The sequence below is a fragment of the Hyposmocoma kahamanoa genome, unplaced genomic scaffold (assembly GCF_003589595.1).
Source record: "Hyposmocoma kahamanoa isolate Upper Pololo Valley unplaced genomic scaffold, ASM358959v1 62, whole genome shotgun sequence".
NCBI classification, from domain to species: Eukaryota; Metazoa; Arthropoda; class Insecta; order Lepidoptera; family Cosmopterigidae; genus Hyposmocoma; species Hyposmocoma kahamanoa.
In genome coordinates, this window is record NW_020653850.1 from 21,016,510 (window position 1) to 21,035,111 (window position 18,602).

The 18,602-nt window shown below is 36.4% G+C and overlaps 1 protein-coding gene across 2 annotated transcripts in view; it reads right to left on the bottom strand.

Annotated features, from left to right (window-relative positions):
- Nucleotides 1–18,602, bottom strand: part of LOC113229385 (axoneme-associated protein mst101(2)) — a 222,026-nt gene that overhangs the window by 15,544 nt on the left and 187,880 nt on the right. For both annotated transcript variants that reach the window (XM_026462956.1, XM_026462955.1), the window contains exons 6-8: nucleotides 14,047–14,115; nucleotides 10,925–11,002; nucleotides 5,466–5,615 (exon numbers count right to left, since the gene is read on the bottom strand). In XM_026462956.1, the coding sequence (XP_026318741.1) occupies nucleotides 5,466–5,615; nucleotides 10,925–11,002; nucleotides 14,047–14,115 (297 nt within the window). The remainder of the gene's footprint in view (nucleotides 1–5,465; nucleotides 5,616–10,924; nucleotides 11,003–14,046; nucleotides 14,116–18,602) is intronic.

Here is an 18,602-nt window from a genome sequence, read left to right on the forward strand (position 1 = left end):
AATGGATGGCAAACTAGGGGATGAATCCGGTTTCGCACACTTTCCTTTAGCCGAATTCCATAAAACTTGCCAAATAGATATAATTCCAATAAAAAATCGATAAGCTAACTTTTGAGATAATTCTTTTTTACAAAAATTTAAAAATTTATTTTTTTTATTATGTGTTTGTTGCGCGATAAGAACATTTGTGAAAAAAAAGAATTTCTACCTCAGTAGTAGTCCCGTTCCAATTTGAAGAAGATATTCCATCCATTATGACAAATTAGTTCATGAATTCGGTTTATTGGGTTTCACTCACTTTCCTCGGCAAATAATTCCATATACTTTTGAGGTCGGTGTTTTTAAAAAAAATTATATATAATCTCTATTCTAACAGTACTTTACCCTACTGTAACATAAACGAAAGTAATGTTTTATTAAAAATAAGTTCTAACAGGAAAATCTCGCAGGCGGTAGCTAGGTTATACGTATTATAAAAAGCTTAATAGTAAATTCACTAAAACATGCTTTATACATATAAGGTAACGCTTTATTTCCGTAATAATTAAATACGTCACTACCGGATACTTTTCTAACAAACCTCCAGCTACAGAAACGGAAACGACGGCAACGTAATTATTTAACATGATTAAAACACTTATTATTAGGTGTGTTATCCTATTAGTTAAGTAAATCTAACAAAGAAGGGAATTACTTAATTTTCACTTATTATTTATTTAAAACTAACTTACTTACTTTCATTGTTAATAGAACAATGAAAGTTTTGGACAATTGTCTTCATTCTGACGACTGCCTAAACGAATTTAATAAATGTAAAAATACATATATTTAATATAATAAAACAACACAAAACCTAGCAAGAGAGAAAGAGAAGGAAGGCCTTTGTCGACGGCAAAATCGACCACTTTTAGTAATTAGATTAGTCAAGGTAAAATATAAAAGAAAAGGTATGAAGAGGTGATTTGGCCACATGGAGCGGATGAATGAACGTAAATAGATTAACGAAAGAATTATATATCTAACGTGGAAGGCATTATTAGAAGAGGAATAAGAAGGCCTGTATGAAACGATCGATGAATGTAATTGAGACAAGAGAGGTTTGTCAGGTGGCGATCGATAGTCTCAGAGTATAAAAAAGATTAATTTAGGTTAAGAATTGTCAATTACATAATCAACACAATGTGTTTTAATCAATAAATTGTTTATTGTAATGAATTTGAATTAAAAACGAAACAAAATTAAATTAAATTATATTTATTGAAATTACATGAAATGAAATTATTTTTAGTTGCTTTATTTAACTCAAAAAGTGTATTTTCTCAGAATCGACGAAAAGCTTATTTTTCGCTTCCTGTGAAAGATCTGTGTCAATTTCTGTATAAGTTATTTCCTACTTGCCTAATATACATATTTAAAAATAAAAGAGAATAAATAGTTTCATATTTTTGAATAAGGACAATTTTGGCCAGAACTAGCTCACATAAAGCGTATCTCATTTTGGGTTAAAACATATTTTAGTTATAATTATTAATACAAAGATCGAACACTCAGAAAAAACACTCACAAAAAAATTGCTTCGATCCGGTCGGATTCGAACCGACGTCTTCTTGCATACCGTGGCAGACGCTATACCAACTAAGCCACGGAACGAACCAACCAAAAGTCCGTTGGTTCGAATCCTACCGGATCGAAGGAATTTTTTCTGAGTGTTTTTCCTGAGTGTTCGATCTTTGTATTAATAATTATAACAAACTAGTGGAGTAATTTCACAAAAAATAATTGAATATCAATTCAATAAAAATTTAATTAATACATATTTTAGTTTTAGTAGACATATTTTAGTTGTTTTTTACAATATTCTAACAACGGTTTTATTGACGTGTAGATAATCAAATTTTACGTTCAACAATGGGATAATCTTGAATTTCACATATTTTGAGTTATAACACTATTGTAATAGCAGTGCGATATGACATTCCGCGGTTATGTACCAATGTATCATAAATAATTGTCAAAGTGAAATACGCTAAGCTTGCCACCTCTTCCTGTTGTTTTGTAAACACGTTAGTAAATCACGACAGACGTAATCGCTCAATTGAATAACAAGTTTGAAGAAATTCTTCATTATTGGCAATTTTTTATTGGATATAGACAATGCGGTATTAATTAAGTTACAGTTGATGCCCTTGGATTCCTGACCCCATAGTCATCTATTTGGTTTTGAGTAGGTAGATCAGTGAAAAAAAAAGGTAGATCAGTGCGAAGAAAGGCGTTTAAAAACTTAAGTTTTTTAAAAGAACTTTAACTTTTAACCTGTGACCCGTAAACTTCATTTTGGTATAATTTCCTAATTGTATCATTAGTGAATGACATTTTTGAAGCCAGTTTGATCTTTAATTACATTACACAAATACAAATTTGAACCAAAAAGCTGGAATTCCTTTATACTTTTCTGTTAATGCGTAAGAAGACTCTCAGAACCAAAGGGTCGTTTAGGGGATCAGATATGCGAGCATCGACTGTACCTACCATATCTTTTTTGGTGGTGTTTCTACTTATATTTTAAATAGTAGACTGCATAACGATAATGAAGATATTGATCGGTCATCACGAGTGCACGATATGTAGTTGTTGATGTAAAATGTGGTTTTGCTTTTGATTTTCTTGGTCGATCCACATAATTTTTATAGCAAGATTTTTATTTTAGAGATAGAAACAAAGAAAAGCTAAGGAAAGGAGAAGGAAGGGCTGTAACAAAAACAATGGTATAATAACATAATCTCACTAAAGAGTAGTAAAAACCCGACCTCAAAAGTTCGTGGATCGGTTACCGGAAAGCGCGCGAAACCGGACTCATTCCCTAGTCCCACCCTTAGAGATGGAATGGTTACCTATCAGTAGTTCGAAATGACATTTTCCAGAAATAACGTTTGGTCGAAATTTCATAACCTCGAAAGAAATTTTGAGAGGAAAATGTTTTTTCTTTTAAATCTAACTTAACCGAACCTAATCGACTCTTTGCGGTAAACATTCAACATATCCTAAATAGCAACTGTTTTGTTATAATTCCGTTTTCGGTGTAATGAAAATTCGAACAAACGTTATTTCGGGCAAAAACATTTTCGAGTTTGTGATACGTTACCGGTGGAATATTTTCTTCAAATTTAAATGGGGCCACTACCGAGGTACCCTCTTTCCAAGTACCCGAGGGTACCTCGGTAGTGGCACCGAGGTACCCTCTTTCCAACAAAAAAGAACCATGTAACACACATACAAAAAATATACAGACGAATTGACAATCTCCTCCTTTTTGAAATCGGTTAAAAACACAACGGTACAATACTATATAACACTCCCTAACTTAAATTACATACTACATACACAATTTAAACTACATACAGTCCCTCATATTTATCTATAGATAAAAATTTAGATTATTAGATAAGCGATCAGATTAGATAAAACAGAATGATAATGAACTGCATCAATTGAAAAAGAGTGTCTAAAAAAGGTATTTACCCTCGCATGTTATATTTAAAAACGTATATTTTCTATAAAAATTGTAGTTATGGTAGTATATAATGTATCATACAATATGCCTATCCCTTTTTAATTCACTGACTTCTAAAAAGGAGGAGATTCTCAATTCTCAATCATTGCGTCGCTGCTGAGCCGCCTGAGTAGATCATCCAACAGCATCCTGAACGTTTTTGCTGACCGGTGGGACTCTCCGCTTCTACACCACTGCTTTCATGCGGACAAGCACATAGGTGGTAGCGATTGAGACTCTTATATAACAAATTTTCAATAATATATATTTTTAATTTTAATTTAATTAATGTATTGTATTTTATAATGTTTGTATTTTATTTCATTTCATTTTTGTGACTCGTGTACTGTACTATACTATGCTGTAATATTGGCGAAGTAAAATATTTTGAATTTGTATAAGTTTGCCTTGATGTGGTCGCCATTCTAGAATCAAACTGCTCCATCGGCCTTCAGCCCTTCTGCAGACATGACCGGCCCACTGCCACTTAACTGCTTACTGATTTTACGAGCTATGGCGGTCACTTCAGTTCTCTGACGTATATTTATTTTATTTTATTTATTTACACGCAGCCATTACACGCAGAGCGACTTTAAAATTGTGGATGAGGTCTGTTGTTAATGTCCACGTCTAGGCTCCGTAGGACGTAACACACCCACCTAAAAGTATATTTTCAGCCCTGACATTGGTAGAATCAATGTGGAAAACAAAGAAATCATTACAAACAAATTGGATTGAAATCTCTAGATAAAATACCTTGTAGCTGAATTTTAAGGGAAGTTAATTCTAGCTTTAAGTAATAGAGAATAAAGTTCAAAGTCCAAAGTGCATTTATCCAATAAATCGAATTCATTCAGTGGGATATTTTCTTCAAATTTGAAAGGGACCACTATTGAGGTACCCATTTCAGCAAAAAAATTATCGAAAACTCGAGTAACATACAAAAAAAATGCAGTCGAATTGAGAACCTTCTCCCTTTTTTTAAGGTCGGTTAAAAACGACAACGAGTTCCTACAATCATAAATTGACACTATCGAGCACTTGTACAAAATTAATTTCTATAATAATCAGCGAAGTTACAACACAGTTGAATTTCACGGAAATCATAATGCACTGTTCCTAATTGTGTAAAGATTGTTTTAATTATTTTTGTCAACCAACTTGAAAGTTATAAATTACAGGTTGTAAACTAAAACTTATAAGCAATTATCAGTATTGGCAATCTGCATATAAAACTGAATAGAGTAGCGTTAACAATAAAAACATAATTTGTTAAATTTGTCTTCACACTTTCTGCATTGCAATAAAACATACTTTGTGTTATTGTTTTAAAACAAATCCGCCAATATTTTATCTACACATAACAAACAAAACACAACTCTATAACGCTTATTTAAGACGCGTTTTAACATTAGAGAAACCTGTTGTCAATATATGAATCACACAAAAAGTTATATATAATAATATACAGGCATAAGCTTTTCGAACTCTACATTCCTCGATACCGTAAAATTGCTTTTACGTTATAGATAATCCGTTTTGCACTACAATTTCCGTTTCAACAGTTATTTTCGAAATTCAAATTTTGACACGAAATCACACTTATGACGCATAAAAGAATAAATTTCCACACATTAACAGCACGTCCTTGGTTTCAAATCCTAGCGCACATTTTCACACAATACCCACGTCTAAACTTTCAATATTTCATTAAATTATTTTATTTATTACACTTGCAGCATTATTCCGGACACCAATTAAATTCTTCGTAAATTTTAAAAATCTAACGTTTTGCGCATAGTATAAAAATCACTCGCTTTTCCGGGAAGTTTTTAGTCGCAATACGATGCGCGGTACATGTTATCGCTAAGAAAACATACTGAAATTTTTAATATCTTTTGCACGCCTTACATACCTTATCGGGAGTCGCGTCTTCTAGCTCCAAGAGCCTGAACTCCATTAGCTCTAGCTGATCGCGCGCGTCGCGCAGCGCGTCGGCCAGCCGCGTGCACTCGCGCGCCGCGACACTGGCGCGCTCCGACACCGCACGGCACTGCCCGCATGACTGCAACGACCATGAGGTTAGGAAATGAAAGGAATCGTGTTATAACACCAAATAGGTGAAGCGGGTTGAGTATACACCTTCTAACATAGCTGTGTTTGTGTGTTGTATCAATTGTTTCTACTACTTACTACGTGGTTAGTTAAGTTTTTGGCAAGGCTGATGTTTTTAAAGAATCTTAGACATTCGATAATTAGCTTTCCTAACTGGTGCTCGCGATTTCGTCTGCGTGTACTTCAAATACTTTACCGATTTTCATAGTTTTATTGGTTCTCCGTATAAATATTCATCCCCCTATTTCAACCCCTTTAAGATTAATTTTTGTGGCAAAAAGTAGCCAATGTCCTTCTCTTAGGTCCCACCTATATTTATACCAAAACTCATCCAAGTTCGGTCAGTGGTTTAGGCGTGAAAACGTAAGAGCCACAGTTACTTTTGCATTTATAATATTAGTTTGGATTTAACTGTCTATTTCATTCATTCATTCATTTATTCACTCTAATACGCGATTCAAATCCGAAAAAAATAGTTTTATTTTCTTTGTGTAACAATCGCGAAAACCTAAAAACTTGATATCACTGTAGAGTTACTTGGTAATTCCAGAACATTACACATGCAATTATTTACATGTTTCTTACATCATAGATATACATAGTTTGTAAGAATTAAGTTATTAACAAACTCAGTCTATTCTTGCAACAAAATAACATAAATTTCAAACAAGCCAAATTCTCTCGCCAATAATGTTCGCGTGTAATATCGCCATAGAGCAATTAACTAAATTACATCCAACGTTGAAACTAGAATATAAATACATTATTCATGTAAGCATTTGCATGTCGATTAAAAAGATAAGAAATCTGGAAGTGTATATTGAGAAATGTATAACATGTTACCGTTTTTTTATTACTTTTTTAATAGGACTTCATATATTTGTCCCACTTTTAATCACTTATAGTCCTTTAGGTTATCTAAAAGCTACTATAATTACCGTATTAATGTTATTATTTTATGACTGACTTCGTTTAGGGCATACTCAGCTCTTCACAGCCACTAGTCTTTTTATACAAAAAAATAACTGCGCATATTTTGATCTCCATCTCGCCTGATTGAAAATGACGATGAGGTCGACGATGGAGCGTGCACACCTAAACTAATCCTAAACCTAAACTATTGTGAGAAGCTATGAATGGTGTGCCGCCATCTTGATTTGACGTGTAAGTTTTTGCGCTTTGCCTATCCAATAAGATTGAATGTAAATTAATGTATTGAGCAAAATTATTGTTGTATATAAAAACGACAGTGAGCGACGAGAGAGAAGATTATTATATGCCCTATTCGCTTGAAGCTCTATTCTTTAAAAAATTGCATTAATTTATCCCACATAAACTTTGGTCACCGTACAAGGTATAAAATACAAAGCTATGACGCAAACGGAGGCGCCAATAGTGAAGTGACAAAATGTTTCAATATTTTAATACCACTTCGACATTTCGATGATCCGGTGGAGCTGGAGATGCCAACTGAGTCAAGGTCGAGAGAGCTCTTATATATATGTATTGTATTGTACATTTAATAGCAGCAATCGTATTTTGGGAACGTATCGGAGAATTATCCTAGCGTAGAATCTATCAACTATATAGTATAGTGACTAGCGTTCGTAGTGATAATTATCATTGGTAATTGTCATGACAGTTATCACGAAAATTATCTTGATAAATATACCTTGATAATTTTATTATGTTGACATTTATAACAACAAAATTTCACTGCTAGGAATGTCGTGTCATGTGTTTGTATCAGAGACGTAATTAAACGTGTCAAACGTCAATCTCAAAAGAAAGCTACAAACGAAATCGTTTTCCCAAAGATTAAAGGTCTATCCACACATATCCGGACCGCGCCCGGGACGTGAACGGGCCGTGCTCCGTCAAGGGCTCAAAAAAATATTTTTGTGTATATTTTGTATGAACTCGTTCTCACATGTCCGTATCCGGGCCAGCGGCGGGACGGGCCCGCAGTTCATACAAACTAGCACGCCCCGTCCACGTCCCGGACACGGCCCTGATGTGTGTGGATAGTCCTTTAATTCTGTGTTTATTTAGTTTTCTCGCAATTTGGTCATTTTTAATAAAAAATTAAAGAGACAACGGTATGACTCAGCACGGAGAATTATAGACTATATATCGGATAATTATCAAAGAAAATAAATATATCCAGTTCTTAGGTTTGACGATTATTGCACCTAATAAATGAAACTATTTTTTCGGGTCTAAATCACGTATGATTTGTTTTTTTTTTTTTTCAAACAAACCAACGTTTCGGGCCTTTACAGGTCCCATGGTCGTATAATTACGCACCCTGATAGTGTCCCTTTACTCAACAGTGCCTGAATTTTAAACACAATAACTATAGCTTAGGTAAATTTTATATAACAAAACATTGAAGGCCTCTGTTCGACTTCGGTCTTCAATTGACGTCATTTTGTGTAGCTGTAGGCGCTCTTTACAGAGGTGTAATACGACTATAATATAACTTAATACAGCTTAGTGTAATCTTAAGGACTTTTGTTATGCTGTCACGTGTCAGCGTTATGTCACGCATATTAAGAACTAGACCATGACTAGACCCAACATTTTGAATGTTTATTTACGGAATAGAGAAAAGGTTTGTAAGGTGTAATTGTAAATATCAGCCGGAAGACGTCTGAAGCCAAACATAGGCCTCCCCCAAAGATAGCCAAGCTATCCGTCTATCTAGCAGGGGGCTGTCCTACTGAACGCCTTCCGTTAGTGTCAAGTTTAGTTAGTGGTTTCTATTCGAAAATCTTTCTGCCCCAACGGCCGTCAGTTCTACGAGCTGCCCTGCTCACTGCCACTTCAACTTGCTAATCCTTTGAGCTATGTCGGTGACTTCGTTCGGTGACTTTGCTGTTAATAAGCAGTATTTTTAACGTTAAAACTGCTAACATTGCATATGTTTAGGCAGATTCGCTCGAGCGCATTCCTCGGTAATCGTCCGTTCTTTTTGCTATTACACGCTCAATAACTTGTGAGGCAACAATTCGTAATGAAATGTTGATTAGTGATGTTATTACGTAGATATTAAAATAGTTTTAATTAGAATTTGCTGTATAAAATCAAAACAGGAGGAAAAAGGACAGCCTTACGCAATACATCCTTTAAAACAATTGTTAAAAAAAACTGAATTATTATGCGGCAGATCGTAAAACTCCAGACAAGAAGATATTACCTTCCTTCCAAATTTACTTTTCTGTGAAGGGCTTCTTTACTACTAGTAAATTCATGGTAGTGTGCCTTAAGACGATTTGAAAATATATAAAGTGGTTAAATTTAAAGTCACCTTCATTGAGTTAACAACTCGTCGAGGTCAATTTAATGAGCCCACATAATTACGATAAACCTACCGTAAATATTTGAGAATTTGGGTAGTCTCCAGAAAGTCCTGTTTGCAATATTAGATTAATCGGAGCGGGGGCTCCGTTCGCCAGTAAGTTTGGAGGTTTGACCCAGACGCGAGGAGGACGGTCGCGAGGATGTGGCCCACTTTGTGCGGAGGAGGGGAGGGGAAGGACGTAGCTGCGCCTCGGTGCTGGGGGGATTTCTGGTGCGCAAAGTCGTTCCCGGATCTCTCGCACTAGAGCACCCGAGAAGGCTACCGCGAGGTTTTAGCTGGTAGAAGGCATAACCTCTCCGCTGCCCGCGCCGTGCTGAGGTATCCTAGGACGGTTTCCCCACGAAAAAAATGGCCTACTGATTAAAGCTACCATCTTATTGTAATATCATCTTGCTTGGGGTGCACGAAAGGAGCCTCCCCGCATGACGACGTAACATTCCTTTCCTGTACGCCTGGCACACCTTGGGTAACAGTCGGCGAGTACCTTACACCGATTCGCAAATTCTCTCACCACGGCGGCTTGCGTTATTGTACGCATGCCATCGATACCACGAGAAGAAGATCGTGTTAAGACTTCTATTAACACGTTCACGGACAGCAATGCTGTAGCATTTGCATGTGCCACGAATGCTATAGTGTGCGAAGTTCGTCTTCCTTTCTTGGGCAGAAATGCTGAAGAATACGCTTTACCGTAGTAAATTAGTATTGATCAGGCTTTACAGTGACATTTAATACTCAGTCAAAGCCGCGTACAACGTTTTGGCGAAACAATATTTGTTAAGCCACCTCCCCAATTATGACACGAATGCTGTAGAATCCGTCTTAGTATGAGATTTTTTAGGTGTTTAGTAAAGTGATTTTCGCGCGCGTCAGCCGTTTTGTCACTTTGTGTTGATCGGCGTAAGTGCTATAGCACTCAACTGATATAGAATGCTACAGCGTCTATTGTCACATTCAGTGATATAAGCGTGATAATGACGAGGCTGCTATGATATTTCCAAAAATGTCATACAATTTTTTAGTGTCCAAAGTGGGTGACTCACTGTGCCCTCGTAACGAAGAAAGTCACAACGTGTTAGCATAATATATTTAGTTCAGGTAAGATATCGCTAGATGGCGTTGAACCAGTTATGTGCATTTTCAAAACGTGCTCTATTAAGTTGGTCTCGGAAATAGATAACTGTGGAGTAACTAATAATATAATATGAACTTACCATTGGAACATAAAAGTCGTCTCATGAGTATTTTTGGGACGCTATATGTACACATCGATGTGATAGTAAAATAAATAATACTTCTCTACGGCAACTGAGAAAACAGCTGATGATCTTTTAATAGCTGAGCAAATGTACGTCAAAGACAGATAAAATTTATTTAAATTAGCCTTCAAATAAATAAAAAACCGCTATGAGATCAGTCCATCCGTTTTGGAGCTACGATGCCACAGACAGATACACAGACAAAGGCTTTGAACTTCAAACTTACCTCTTTTGGAGCGGGGGCTAACATTCCCATTGGGAATTTTGAGCTCTCGGCTCAAAATTCCCAAATATAATAGCCAGATATAATCTGGTATAATAGCCAGATATATCTATACCCTACTACTAAAATTCGTAGTTCCTGATGAAAAAATAATTATATATCTAGGACCTTCCAGTTCTTTAGCATTGCCGTTTAAAAAGAGCAGGCGCAAGTATTTTTGCACCGAACAGTAAAAGCAAGTCTGTCAAAAACTTACGCTATAAATAATCGTGTGGTACAATCATATACGGCGATTCTAGTATCGTCGTTTTCGCTAAATATCCACCAGTTTTTCCACGGACGCTAGAATTCCTTCTAGGTATTTGAGTAAGTACTAAACGCACAATAAAAATAGTAGATAATGAACTACTGACCCACATATCGGTGAGCGGCTGCGGCGAGAGTGAGGCAGGTGCAGAGGACACCGCAGAGTCCTCGTCAGACGGAGCCTCCTGCGACAACAGAACAACAACAATCAAACCACCAGTCCACTCTCTACAGTTAGCATACAACAACAGCCAGTAATTTTTTTTTCACCTCACAGCTCAGAAAGGTTTTTTCTCATTACAAAATTTTTCTCATTGAAATTCGAACTTGATGATGGATTGTGGTATACTTAAATTTTTCTTTCTTCTTTTTCTTTATTAAATAATTTTAATTTGTCGAAGTACTAAACTGATTTGTCATACTTCAATTGTTTTTCTTCATCTACCATTTTCCTCGCTATAGTGAGGTGAAAAGTTGTGTGTTTTGCTCGACAGCAAAGTTGTTTTGAGTCTCGTGGCTTGAAACCCTCACTATGCTCAGGATTCTGTTTTTGAACCACTACGTTTCCCTCGTGGTTGAATCTTAGAGTCCTTCACTTTCTCTGGTTTCAATACAAGCACTCGCGTCGAACAACTTTGCAGCCTTGCATAACAAATAACTATTTATAGACATATCTAAGCCTCCCCTAAAAAAGTAGCATTTCTCATAAACGTCATTCTTGAAAAGAGAAATTGCACAAACTTATGCATGTAAAAAACCCAGTTTCAATTAAAGTTACTACATAAATACATGCTTTATATATACGTTTTAAATGTGTAAAAAGTCACGCCTTAAAGATTTCTAATTAAATTATTCACGTGATCTAAATTGAATGCAAAAGCAAATTGGTTCCATAACAACCTTTCAAACGGTTAATCAAATATGATTAATCGACTTGACCTGTCGGAGTTTCCGACGGACTATGAAACATCGTTATGTATCAGTTATGTAAGTATTTAAAGTATAGATATATTTATTTCACTATAAATAAATAAATAACGCACACACTCAACATAGCCCCGCACTAGGGAAACCCTGTGTCGCGGGTGCCATGGACACACATATAGACAACCACAAATTACACCCAAACTCACGAGAGAAATAATTGTAGGCCATACAACTATTTCTCTCGGCCCGGGAATCGAACCTGGGACCTCTGCGTGGCAGTCCGGCATGGTAACCGTTCGGCCACGGAGGCAGTTGTGCACTATGCAGCACGTGTGACTTGTACGCACGACGTGACGATGCTACCTCCTCTATCGTCATTCCACCTTGTTATCACCTCCTTTTCTGGTACCTGGCCACTTACTTTTAACATTCTGAATCGTTCTATAATTCATTTTCTTCGTTATTCTTACTGTCACCACTCCTATTAAAATCTTAAAGCGTGAGGATGTGCTCATGAAGTATCCTCGTCCAAAGTCGAAAGTATCCACTTCATCTGCGCGTACAGGCGCTGTAAACGCGCGTATGTATCGGGCATTTTGACAAGAGATAGCTTTAATTTTCGTCTTTAAATTTCATCTGCGGCGCGTATACACGCAGATTACGCGCGTTTACGATGCTTACAAATTACGCCGTGTGCAAAGGCTCTAACTTCACGTGGTTTACTTTTTTTCATCATTACAATACGTAGGTACACATAGCCTTGGGCCTTTTGTTCGTTCATTTGCTACATCTAACAACAAACAAGTTCAAGTGGACCACCCTTATTTTACTGTCACGAAGGCTAGGATACAACGGGACAAAAGTCCTGCGACATGCCATCCATAACAGTTGCACAGCTTTAAATCAAAAAGATATGTAACCTTGAGACATGAATTTGTCAACTCCCTTGTGTCTGTAAATTCACCGGCATCCTCGCATTTCAAAACTGGAACGCAATAATGCTCAAATTACTACTTGGCGGCAGACAAAGGTACGATGGCAGTACATCACTGGACGAACTCTATTAGGTAGGGGAGCGTGGGGGAATGGGAGCCCAAGGAAAATTGATAATAAAAGTTATAATTTATGCAATTTAAATTTTTGTTAGTTATGAACGTACGCTTCACATATCTGGGTACTAGATAATCACAGAAAAAATGTGACAGTAAAATATAATATTTGGTTAAAAAGAAAAAACTAAAACATGTCATTCGCTCCCATTACCCCACAGTTCGGGAAATGGGAGCCGGTAAGAGTCCCGTATGTCAAATGGGAGCCTTTATATATAATTAGTCTGAAAAATAAATTAATAAGTAATGAGAATAAACAAGAAAGTGTCAAAGGTATATCCAGTGAATATTGCAATGGGATAAGGAGAGCCAAATAGCTCTCATTACCCGCGTAACATCGAATTGAAAAAGGAATAAAACAGTAAAAACATTTCTATTTTTTATTGTGATTTCAAGCAGAACTTCTAAAATTTGATAGATATGGTGAAAAACACACAACCATCTCGTACGACTAAACTCGGGGTTCTACGGGGCCGCCCACAGGACTCGAACCTTGGCGAACGTTAACAAAAATATAGGAGTGCCGTTTGCACAAATACGAGCATTGGGAACGTTCAGTTTAACACCGCTCTCATTACCCGCGGGCTCCCAATACCCTACGTTCCCCTACATGGAACTCTACTGCTACTGAAATTTGGAATGTTTCTTGTTATAGTTGGTTTTAATTCCACACATACAAATTAAAGTCAGTCAGATATACGCTGCCACAGGTAACATTGAGCTGCCTCTCATATGAAGACGTAATAAATAGAAAAGTATTCCTGAAATAGGCATTACTAAAGGTACACGAACGGAGCCTCTCCGCTCGACGTACCATTCCCTTCCCGTGGTCTGCCGCAACCATGGTCGCAACCTGAGGCTTGATTTTGATTCAAATTGGAATCGACCCGATCGGGTAGTCTCGAAATTAGATGGGTTTCCGAGCGAAAAGATGACCCTGACTCCTACTATATCTTTCTAATTTGTGAGTTAAACCAACTATTGTTCCGATTTGAAATGTCAAAAATTTCCGATTGGCCAGTTGTGAATTGCAATTGTGCGCCTCGACTCGGAAAAGACGCAGTTTCCGATCGAGGGAGGCAATCATAATCAAGCTGCTCTGCAACAATCGGCACGTACCCTCGCCGATTATTTACAATCTTGCTCTGGAAATAACTTATATACGGGCTTAATCCTACATCGTAGATACTTACTCTATAGAACGATTCCTTTCTGTGTTGTATATCTGTCTTCAGATCGTCTCGGTTATTCTTCTCTTTAATCTGTAACAAAGAGAAAACCGTTATTTTTTGTTTTGACTTATTTGTTGATCAAATTTAATACTGCTTTAGCATGATATCACTTCAGGTCACATAGAAGTATATGTAATATTAAATAACACTTTAGTAGCAGTAGAGCGCCCTGTGAAAGAATTCGTCCAAGGAAGTACTGCCACCTTACCTATTTCTGCCGCCAAGCAGCAATGTCAGCATTACTGTGTCCCGATTTTGAAGGGTAAGGGTGCTGGTGAAATTATAGGCACATGGGACTTGTCAACTTATGTCTCAGGGTGACGGGCGCAGTGGCAGCGCCTCTCAGACCATTTTGATTTAAAACACTGAGTCGCACTGCAACTGTTATGGACAGACGTGTCACTTACCACCAGGCGCACAACTTGTCCGCCTCGCATGCCGTTACTTAGTATCATAAATAATATACCGATTGGTATCTAAGCAAAATCACGGAATTATTATCTTGCCATATTTTTAAGACTTATTTAGTTTCTTACTTTATTGTTTTAACGTTGTTAACTTTCTTATCCTTACAATTTCACTTGTCTCCATCTCTGTAGCCTCGTCACTGTAACGACATAAAATTGTGGAAACACGACTTTCAACTACACCATTAACAAAATATTCCATGGCATATAATAACAGCCCAGGGCAAACATCCTGCGCGCTTCTAATGTCATGACTTCGTGACCAACTCGATAAAAAGTAATAACTTTAGACTATAAAATACATTAGTTAATGATAAACCAAGACCGAAATTATCCCTATTTTTTATTAACATTGGAGAAAACGAATCGCCTGGACAAACCAACAGGCAAAGTTATTGTAAACGTAAATTTCAAACTATTTCATTGCTTTTTTATTTTCGCAGGCGTTAAGTTGTAACTCTATGAAACTAGCATTATAAAATAAATAATATCACCTCAAACGAACTATATGAATATAAATAGGAATTGTATGTAATTTAGACCAAACTAGGTATATCAATTTCAAACGCTACAAATAATAATGCAAAAGTTTTCAACTAAAAGAAGAAATTTGATCCAAATGTCTACTTTTAATGATGACAGTTTTATGTAAAACAAATGGAAATTAATTTCCTAAAACAGCATTCATGATAATATATCTCTTGACGGTCAAAATATAATAAAGAATGTTGTGTTAGTTTATTTTAATGTTTTCCATTATATAAGTTTGTTAGCTGCTCTTTGGTAGACGCCCATCAATCAACGAGGCAATTAATATTGCGTAATATTGCGAATTTTACTAACAAAGAAAGCTGATGTTTATTTTTTATTTAATATGTGTGTAACAGGTTATTTTGCGGAATATACCCATGTAGGAAGACTAGTGCACTACCGGTTGTATTTCGAGTTAGAATAGGTATGTTTCAGACAAACGCATATCGTCTCTTTGTCGTTTAATATCACGTAAAATTGTGGTCAAACGCGTGTCTATCTTGCATATGGAGTGAGATTTAGTAGCATAGAGGTCCTTGTGAAAGAATTCGCCGAGGGAAGTACTAGCAACTTGCCTATTTCTTATTTGAGTGGTGTGAAATTACAGGCAAATTACGGGACTTGTCAACTTTAGCGATTTAAAGCTCTGGGTGGCACTGCAAATGTTATGAACAGGCGTGTCGCTTACCGCCAGGTATACAGCTTGTTCGTCCTGTCATTTGATACCATAAAACAAACTGGCAGTAAGGCTTCTGTAGGCTTCCTGTGGGCTTATTCCCGCAACGCTGTAACTTGAGCTTTTAGAAGGCGAGAGTGAATAGGCATTATTTAACCTTATCGACACTTCACGGTCAGATTTGCGCTTATTAAAAAAGATAATATCAAATCTTTAGTAACTACAAATTCATAGAGCGTTTCATAAATGTTAATGCTGTAATTTAATAATGTAATAATTTACATTACTGGGGAACGGAAGGGAAGCAATTTTTTAAATCGATTGTGTAGCGTACAAACTAGATACGAGCCAATAAACAAGTTGTGCGCCTTCAGAAGAATTCTGATTCAGGCTCGTGTATTCCCGTAGCTAACGTTATTTAGTTTGTACGTTATATACACAAAATTAACGAAAAATAAAAAGTTCATTATGATATGTTCAATTTTACAAAAATCTCGCTTCCATTCCATTACGCGGCAATGTAAATTGAACCTCAATTCAAAATTAGGAAGGCGATTTTCATGGTTTGCGATGCGGCAAGATGGACTGTCATGTGATACATTAACAAGACATCATGAATCCATTATACATCTGGCATTGAGGCACGGGTCTCTAAGGAAAAGGGTTCGGTCAGTTGTTTTTGCAGACCTAAAAATTTCTTTCGTCGCAAAAAGAAATTGAGGCGAGTCACTAAAGGAGAAGCAGGAAAAACTTTTATACTTGATGGAATGGTTTATGTATTTACTATTAAATACCGGCTCTACAAAAAAATACGATACACCTAAGGATATTATCTAAAGAATATGCTAATTGGTTACTCGATAGGATGTACTTTACTCGACCGAGGATTTTATAATCCTGAAAACAGGCTAAACTTTGCATATAAATTTTCTATGGAGATATTTCTCTTTAAGTACTACAGAGAATCTCCTAAATTTGGGTTTTTAACTGAAGCCCCACAATTATTAAATTCGCATTTATACCAATATTTGTATTTGACGTCGGATCTGTCTCAAAATTTCTCCACCTGTTCTATTTTATGCATATTAATTGTCAGCGCGCGGGTTGAGGGACGCGAGAGGCAGTCCCCCGTACCTCACCTCCTAAAATATAGGCTCGCGTTGAAATACCTCGCCTTAAGAGTCGATACTATCTCAGCACGAATTCAAATTTTCCCGTACTAAGTAATACGGTTCATTTTGCTTGGGCTTTATTTCAGAATTTATTGTTTAACAAACGAAAGTAAAGTCGTTTGAAAAATGTATATCGTATACTATAAGGTGTTCTATTTAGTTCAGTTGATATAAAATTACAAAACAGTACAGAGTAGTAAAAAAACCGACCTCAAAAGTCATTCATCCCCTAGTTTGCCACCCTTGGAGATGGAATATTTTCTTCAAATTTAAATGGGGCCACATCTGAGGTACCCTCTTTCCAACAAAAAAGAATCACCAAAATTGGTTCAGAAATTATCGCGTAACATGCAAAAAAAAAAACATACAGTTGAATTGTGACCTCCTCCTTTTTTGAAGTCGGTTAAAAATCATTGGTAACATGAATGCAGCGGTTTTTTTGTAAAATTTCGGGGTAAATTTGTGTTTCTTTTTTCTGTCGTGTCGATTTTCAGAAATCGTGTTTTCATACCGCATAGTAATCAATGTATATCGTCAATTTTATTATATATTTTTTCCAAAGTGAATTACTCAACACTTTCATTGTTATTCGGAAACAACGAAAGCCATTTGAGACTCTTAAATGTAATCCGCTATTCGGACCAAATGTGGTTCGAGGACTACACGCTTTTCAAATGTCTTTACAATTTCCAAGTCTACTTTCTTTCACGGTTAGCTAGAAGTACTGCACAAATTTACGTAATACATCTATCACTTCAATTTTGTAACTTATTATGTGATTTCTAATAAATAATCCAAAGCTTTTGTTAGTAACGGACAATACAACTACCCGTTATTGCTACACTTACTGGAATGATTAGCGAAAGCTGATAGAAAGTATTCAAGGGTCATCTCGTTGTATATCTGCCCTACATTCATTGCTTATATCTTTATGGGAAGATTTCGATCTGCTTTCGATCCAATCGTAATTAATAGTGATGCACGATTGATGATTAATTCAAATAATGAATGAAAAGTCAAGTTGAAAGCGCCACGAAAAATATTTTGATCATTATGGAGAAATATACAATGAGTAGTGATAGTTACTTTTAACCGAAGTTTTATTTGTATGTATGTTACGCGATAACTCCATCATTTGCGAACAGACTTTGACGATTGTTTTGTTGTTGTAAAGAGGGTACCTCCATAAATCCTCTAAGGGTGGTTGTTCACGCATGAAGATTCATTGTTATAAATAGCGCCTAAATTTTATTACAAGGAGCAATTATTTTAATGGTTGATTTTGCTATTCTTCGATTCAAGGCGTTTTCTCTCTCAATATACTTTGAATAGTGAGAACCGATTTTTATTATAGCCTTTGTCAAGTTCCGTATAGTGGCGAACTAGGGGATGAATCCGGGTTTGCGCACTTTCCGGTAACCGATTTCAATAAAACTTAGCAAATAGATTGTATTGCTTGAAAGACGTGTCACGCGCTGGGACCGCCCAAGCATGTCTTGTAGGTTTTTTCTCGGTCCAATGTAGCCTTGAGAGCTCTGATGATGTCCTTGATGAATTCAACAAATGTGTATAAATTATTTGTGGCACAAAAAAACATCGTAAAAGAACCTGATAGACGCGACTCGTCCTATCCGCCATTACAGAATCATACGATTGAAACGGTCCCTCGGT